General features: G+C 41.0%; 1 protein-coding gene across 1 annotated transcript; it reads left to right on the top strand.

The window, feature by feature from the left end:
• The first annotated feature begins 247 nt into the window (after positions 1-247).
• Positions 248-7,166, top strand: tent5ba (terminal nucleotidyltransferase 5ba). Its single transcript, XM_015010505.2, has 3 exons — positions 248-651; positions 760-935; positions 5,581-7,166. Exons 2-3 carry the CDS (start codon positions 786-788, stop codon positions 6,607-6,609), a joined length of 1,179 nt encoding a protein of 392 aa, XP_014865991.2. The 5' UTR covers positions 248-651; positions 760-785; the 3' UTR covers positions 6,610-7,166.
• Positions 7,167-7,766: the final 600 nt, after the last annotated feature.

The raw sequence follows: 7,766 nt of genomic DNA, 5'->3' as shown, positions 1-7,766 counted from the left end.
TTCACGCTTCAGTATATAAATTAAATAAGGAATTTGAGTCACTAATTAGCTGTATAGCAAGTTCTTTTCAAATCACAGAATGCAAAAGTGTTTCATCATGGAGCGTGTGATGCCCCTCCTCGCCCCCCTTTAAAACTTGCTCAGGCCCTCAAATAACTTTGCGCCGCCTCTGCTCCGAGCAGCTGCAGTCTTATCCCAGATATTACTTTTTTTTTTTTTATCAGACTCAAGTCAGACTCGGGCTCAGCTGTAGTCTGGGCCTGAGGTAATGCTCCTCGGGATCCCTGATGATCGGAGGGGAAAACTGTGCCAGCATGCAGCTGCTGCAGAGCAGAGGAGGAGGAGGAGCAGCAGAAAGCTGTCACCGAACGTCAGATGGAGGGTGTTCCCTGCATGCAGGACGTCCATAATCAATGACCAAACGCAGCAGCCAATCACTGCGGCCCATGCTAATAAGGAGGCTCTCTAAGCCTCCAGGACCTTCCTTATGAATCGGCGCTTTGCACACTGACCGGATTTCAGCGGCACACAGGGCAGGAGGAAGCTGCTGATCTCGGTCAATCCTAAAACTTTCTTTCTCCCCACCGCGTCCAGTTTTTGAACCAGACCTGCTCCAGCCGCTGACCCCGAGAGGAATACGCGGTGATATCGGTGATTTTGGAAGAAGATTCTCTGGTTGTTAATTGTTTATTTAATATATATCTTTTTTTTTTTTAATTCCATCCTTTTTTTGTTTGTTTTGTTTGTTTTTCATTTAAGTCGGGGGGGAAAAAGTTGGGACTGAAATGTCTGGAGCTTTGGATCAGACTCGGAGGTTCTGTGTGTTGTCGTGGGATCAGGTGCAGCGTTTGGACTCGATCCTTGGGGAGGCTGTCCCCATCCACGGCCGAGGAAACTTCCCCACTCTGTCCGTGCAACCCCGACAGATCGTCCAGGTATGGTAATCCGACACTCCCAACTCTCTTTTTACATTTTATTTTTAATTTCGAGCAGAGGCAGTGGGAAGATCTGTTTAGTTAAGTTTACAAACAACTAATTTAGTCCGCTGAAAACCCCCCCTCAAAAACAACATATAATCTATTATTAAGCCTGTAAACTGAATACATTTGGCTGGAGCTTCAAATTTAAATGAATAATTTACAGTAACTTAGTTATTCGCTTTGAAAGTCCTCAACGACCCCTGGTGGTCTTTTATCACTCTTAGACACACCCAGAACTTAATTTCCTCTCTTTTTAAAAAAACTCTTTTTCATCTCAAGATAATCCTCAATTTAAGTAAATTTAATTTAATAGAGATTAATTAGCTTTATTCCATGAGAACGAGCAAAATTCTCCAAGAATGTATTGAATATATGGAGCCAGTATTTACATATTCTCTCTGTAAATTTCATTTGCATGGCCTATATGATCTAGAACAGTGTGGTCAGATCACATTTCGCATCCCCTGATACTTAGGTTTGCGTTTAGCTGGAAAAGAAACTGCAGAGTTAGAATTTCAAAATGAACGGGTGGCTGTTACAGGACACCCCCCCCCCCCCATACACCCTCCCTTCATTTTTCCATCTCATTTTGCGCTCTGATATATTCAAGATGAGCCCAAGAACTTTGTGAAGCCCAGAGGTCCGTGCCTGTGGTTGTGGAAAGATGAATGGTCCATTGAAGAACGCGGGGAGGCTTAAATGGGGGGTTTGATTTCCAAGTGTGGGGACTCCTGTGTTTGCTCTGGATTTGTGGAATCCCTGTATATTTTTTTTTCTTCTTCTTTCTTTCTCGAATCTACCATCTGCTGCATAGATTAATTTAAACGGAGGCTGAACGCTGATGACTGGTTTCGGTGTGTGTTTTATCAGTCATGATGATGTGCTGCTCCAGTTCCTCTGACATAACAGGGAACGACATGAATGGATGCATGGACCTTTGTCCCACTGCAGTGGCACTGCTATAATATCAACTTCACCATCATAAACCTGCATTTTCTCCCTATTTTAGTCTTTTTTATCTAAATACAGTCTCTGTTTTTTTTTTCTTTTTCCAACTTTATTTTGTTCGGTAAATTTTCAGTCATTTATGCTTCACAGCACGTGTTTCTGATCATTAGCAGGCATATATTCAAGTCGAAACGAGTTTTGTTTTTCAGTATTTCACCTGTTGATTATTGAGCAAAGGCAGAATTGACCAATTCCAAACCCTGCTAAGCTCAGATGTTCATCTCTCTGCTGTGTAAAACAAGAGCCTTTGTCCTCCACGTTTTAGATGTGTCCCTTTTCCAACATATCTGAAATGGCTGAATTATCTCTCCAATATGTCATTAAGTTGTTCATTATCCTGGGCGTCGAAAACCAATGCACTCAACATGCCACAGGCCAGGAGCCTCACAAAAATACATGTACATTTTTGCATTCTTATATAAAAATTGGCATAATGAGAACACCTGCACTCATGCCGTCACCCGATTGAAGAAAAGAGTGGAAAATGAGTTCAAACTGCATAAATAATCCATATCATGTTAGGTTGGGATTGGGGATTTATTATTAGTAGTGTTTATCTCATTTATCCTATGAGGACTAATTATCATAACAAAATATTTGATTCATAGTTGAATCCAACAGAAAATGATGTAATTACAAGATTGTTCTATCAAAACAAAAGTTCTTGATCTGATATTTACTACAAACAGAGCAATTGATCAGTGTGTTTATTGACAAAAAATATAGAATTTCTTACTTTTTCAACACTTGATAAACAAGAAAAAAAATAGATTTTCTTTTTTTCCAATTATATGACTTGGCTCTCCCTTGTTAGAATCGACCAAAGGAAAAACTGACTGATTTCATTCACTGGACGTCTCGGGTTTTGCAACACAAATCCACTTCAGTTTCACACGTTTTTTGGGTTTTTTTTGAACTAGAGAGCTTGAGCCCCGGAGTATTCAAAATTTTAGCCACGAGGTTAATACCTCTACTTGAACTTCTTTTGGGGGGATGGTGGGGGGGTTAATCACATCTGCATCCAAGCATCACTGAGAGGTGAGTTGCTAAGTGCAGGATCGCTTGGAGAGCTTGAAGCGCTGAAAAGGAGAAAAAGAAAACACTTTTTCATTGCTTCTGACTGGAGTTTGGACCCAGTTCATTCTGCTTTATGGCTGAAAGACTGTAAGCATCTCGCTGGCAAATTGCTGCTGTCGCAAGTTTTGTCCTGCTCATTATCCTGCACCAGGGGGGTTGCCCCTTCTTTAAAATGCGTTTGCCTCTAGGCTGACCCAGTATGTATAAATAGAGCCGTCATGTTATCTGATCACCATGGGAGAGAGCGTTAACACACGCTAATCTGACAGGCCGGTGCCGTGGAGGATTGAGGATTGCGTGTGAGCGTGCAGTAGCTAATTTGTGCTGCAGGTGTTTATTTCTTCATGGTTTTGCAGCAGTTGTTTGCCCAGCAGAACCACAGTCTGACATGTCCAGTCAGTGATGCATGGGGTGTTAGTACAAGCGTCGAGATAAACCTCTGATCCCTCCTACAGATGCAAAAACGGAAGCCGATGCCTTTTAATTGGAAACCTAAACTAGATTATTGCACTTTAAGCACATAATCTGAACGCATCCTTATTGCTGTTTTCAAGTCGGTTGACTCTCGGTTGCTTCTGCTCAGAGACGAACAAATTGCAGGACGACCAGAGCGTGTCCCTGTGCTCCCTTTTGGTGGCAGGTTAGGATTATAAATCTTATCTGTGTGACTTTGATAAGGCAGTCTGACCCAGGTGGATGTAGCCCTGGAGACTTTCCATCCCTGCGTTGTTGTTTTTTTTTTTTTGCAGCACTTCAGTTTGATTCAGACTAAGGTTGAGGGTAATGAGGTGGACTTTTGTGAGCAGGGGTATTGATCTTGCCTTCACAATCTATTGATTTCCTCTGGGTTGCTGTGGGGGTTACTTAAACAAGTCTTTGGAGATGCTTGCTAAATAACTGTGGTGGAATTTCAGGTTTTCACTGATCAAGCTGATGACGATTTCTGGTTTTCTTTGGACCTGCCAATTCCCAAAAGTTTTTTTTTTTTTTAAGATTAAGCATTTTGGAGATAATTTGTAGTTGCGAATCAATCTCTAAAGGTAAATTTTAAAGCAAAACTTGTGATGAATCCATAGACCATAAATAGTGTAAGTTGTTTGTTTCGATAGATTTAATTAACATTAGAGGGTAAAAAAGCGGCTTTTTCAGCATTAGGCCAGACTAAGCCAGTCGTGACACAGTTTTCTGGTTAATATCTGTGGCCAATTGATTGATGATTCTCCAGAAATATGACCGTATCCGATACTGAAGTCTCATAAATCGTTGACCATCTTCTAGAGCAGAGTTGTGACGTCATCGGTAGAGAGCCTTCTGTATAATGCTGTTATATAATTTTGATAAGATGTATTGACTTTATTGTGCTTTCTATCTTTTACATCATAACCCAGCTGGTGGAATGCACTTTATCTCGGTAGAGTTGCGGTTTACATTTCAATAAACTGAAAAACTGTTTTGAGGTTGGCGTAACAGTCTTGTGTTAATCATTAGTCCTCTGATAATAAAGATAATGTTGAATTAATGATTCTAAGCTAAAAACAACTGAAATGACGAGTTTTTCTTGAAGAAATTGATAAATGCTACGTTTATGTTTCTAAATGTGACTGAATACAATTATTATGTTAACTGCGCAGTCCTGCTCTATTAGAGATGCACTAATCAGAATTTTGTGGACAATTTCGGATTACCGATTCTTCTTAATCTTCAGCCAGCCAAAAAACAATTTTAGCCGATTCTGGTTTCTCTTCAAAAAGATTATAAGAACATTGTTTTTTTTTATTTTTATTTTTATTTATTTTTTTTTTTTAGCTCTTTTTAAGTTATTCTTGGTCTTAAGTTAAATACATCTGTGAGATGGTTTTCCTCTTTAAAAAAACACAGAAAAAACAGTTACAGAGTTCAGCATTATATCGAGGATTAGTGTAGCGACCACTACAACAACCGACGTCTTCGGGTGTATTTACAGAGAATTCAGCTTCTTTCCTTCACTCTGAGATAAAACAAAAGAAGCTGCCAACATTTTCACCATCTTACTTAAGTCAGAGGTTAAAAGTGAAACCGAATGAAACGGCGCAACTTTGCTGTACTCAGTTTAGCCTTCCTGTAGTCTGATGAAAGTCTTGCTCTCTCTCACTGTCCTGCAGCTTAAAGAAAGCACATCTCTTTATATTTGTAGGAAACACAATTAACATTAAAATTCCTTCTTAAAAACCTGTTTTTCGTTTTCACTTGACATAGTTTTTATGCACACTACTGACAATGACAATGACTAACTTTGACTTAGTCATCACAATAAGGGCCACAATATTTTGTGGAGAACTTAAAATGAATGAAAACACAGTAAAATCTGGTTCTATTCTTGTTCTTCACACAACAAATGAAAATCTGTTTACAATTGTGTCTTGGCCTAAATGCTTTGTTATATGGTTTTCTTTAAGTGATTTTCTTTTTTTTTTTTTTTTTTTAAATGAATGACATATTTGGTAAAGGTCACTCATCGCGTGTTGTTTTTGTCCAGGTGGTGCGAGCGAGGCTCGAGGAGAGAGGAGTGTGTGTGAAGGACGTGAGGTTGAACGGCTCAGCAGCCAGCCACGTGCTCCATCAGGAAAATGGCCTTGGCTACAAGGACCTGGACCTGATCTTTGGGGTGTCGCTAAAGGATGACCAGGCCTTCCGCCTCGTGAAAGACGTCGTCTTGGACTGCCTGTTGGACTTCTTGCCAGCCGGGGTCTCTAAGGAGCGCATCACGGCGCTGACCCTCAAGGAGGCTTATGTGCAAAAACTGGTAAAAGTCTGCAACGACACGGACCGCTGGAGCCTCATCTCGCTGTCCAACAACACGGGCAAGAATGTGGAGCTTAAGTTTGTGGACTCTTTGAGGCGGCAGTTTGAATTCAGCGTGGACTCCTTCCAGATTTGTCTGGACTCGCTGCTCCTGTTCAACCGCTGCTCGGAGACCCCCATGTCGGAGAGCTTTCACCCCACTGTGATCGGGGAGAGCGTGTACGGCGACTTCCAGGAAGCTATGGACCATCTGTGCCGGAGGACCATAGCGACGCGGAGCCCCGAGGAAATCAGGGGCGGTGGCTTGCTGAAGTACTGCCACCTGCTGGTGAGGGGCTTCACGCCCTCCTCCGAAGCAGACATGAAGCAGATGCAGCGCTACATGTGCTCCCGCTTTTTCATTGACTTTCCCGACATAGGCGAGCAGCAGAGGAAGCTGGAGGCCTACCTGCAGAACCACTTCGCCGGCATGGAGCACAAACGCTACGAGTGCCTGATGACGCTGCACCACGTTGTGAACGAGAGTACTGTGTGTCTAATGAGCCACGAGCGGCGTCAGACACTCAGCCTCATCTCCATGCTGGCGCTGAAGGTCCTCGCCGAACAGAACGCCATCCCGACCGTGACAAACGTCACGTGCTACTACCAGCCGGCACCTTACGTGCAGGACATCAACTTCAGCAATTATTACATCGCACACGTGCAAGCGCCGCAGATCACGCACTGCAGTAATTCGTATCAGACTTGGCTGCCCTGCAGCTGAGCCGCCCCTGTGTCTCCATCATCGCCGCATCAAACGAACAGGGAAACGAAATCTTGGTTTGCCAAATGTGACTTGAATCAAACAATCCTGTATTGCTGGATGTCTGATTGAGCTGACAAATAATTTCTCCTCATGTTTTTTTTTTTCTTTTTTCTTTTGTTTTTTTCAGATGCAAAAAAACATCTGTAAGATTGCTGGTCATTTCTGAGATGTAGCTTTAATATCATATTTAAATGTAAAAGGAAAACAAGTCTTTATATGTTTCAGAAATGCGTGTTTCGATGGAATGAAACATTGACGCTGGTGTTATTTTCTTACATTTTTGAAAAAAAAAAGAAAGAAAAAAAAAGCAATTACTTACTGGACCAAAGATGTATTTTTTTTTTTTTTGTGTTCTGAATTAAGCGATGCTTTAATTCCTAGTGCCTAAAAAGAACCACAAAATGTTTGAAAACATTTGTAAAGTGACAACTGTGAATTCAGTGTTTTCTAGATTCTGTCTCTTTTCAGAAACATAAGCATTCATTTTTGTGAGAATAAAAAAAATGGAAAACCCAGATTTTTTTTGCACTGTGGTCATTTTATGTTTGTCCTATAATGATTGACGTTTCAGTGGGTGGGTTTATGGCCATTATTAGTTTACAGTTTGTCGTCTGAGCTACTTCAACACTCTCAATGAAGTCACCTTACATATAATAACGCATACCAAAGTTTTTTTTTTTTTTTTTTACAAAAAAACAACTTTTTATCGTAGTGATCCCATCATTTAAAGTCCCCTTGTGGACATGTCAGAGAAAAACTGCTAAAGTGACAAAGATTTATTTTTTAGCTACACAGTCCCTCCCCCACCTGTTGTTCTGAATTGCCACTCTGATGGCTGAAAGAGGATCTCTATACTTGTCCTTCACTTTACAGAAAGAGAGTTTGTGAAAAACATCAAGTCGTAACACGGAGGGTAACATGACCCCACAAAGATAATTCAGTATTTTTGAAGTAGGGTTTTGTTAAAAGGGAGTCAGTTATTGTTATCTCCATCAGATAACTAGTAGTATAAATAGCCTAAGTCCTGATTAATTTGTCCTGAAGAATTAAGTTACCGACTTGTCTGAGAGAAACCAAGACCAAATTCGACTTTTACCTCCTCAAAACACAAAAGT

This window comes from Poecilia mexicana, unplaced genomic scaffold (assembly GCF_051168715.1).
Source record: "Poecilia mexicana isolate PSO_F unplaced genomic scaffold, ASM5116871v1 scaffold_16, whole genome shotgun sequence".
Taxonomy (NCBI): Eukaryota; Metazoa; Chordata; class Actinopteri; order Cyprinodontiformes; family Poeciliidae; genus Poecilia; species Poecilia mexicana.
The sequence above is the reverse complement of the archived record's forward strand: the minus strand, read 5'-3'. Positions and strand labels throughout refer to the sequence as shown.

What these genes read in the sequence shown, in the direction of transcription:
- tent5ba (XM_015010505.2), top strand. Translation starts at nt 786, where the DNA reads ATGTCTGGAGCTTTGGATCAGACTCGGAGGTTCTGTGTGTTGTCGTGG. An exon ending in AACCCCGACAGATCGTCCAG is followed by an intron (nt 936 to 5,580) that starts GTATGGTAATCC and finishes GTTTTTGTCCAG; the next exon opens with GTGGTGCGAGCGAGGCTCGA.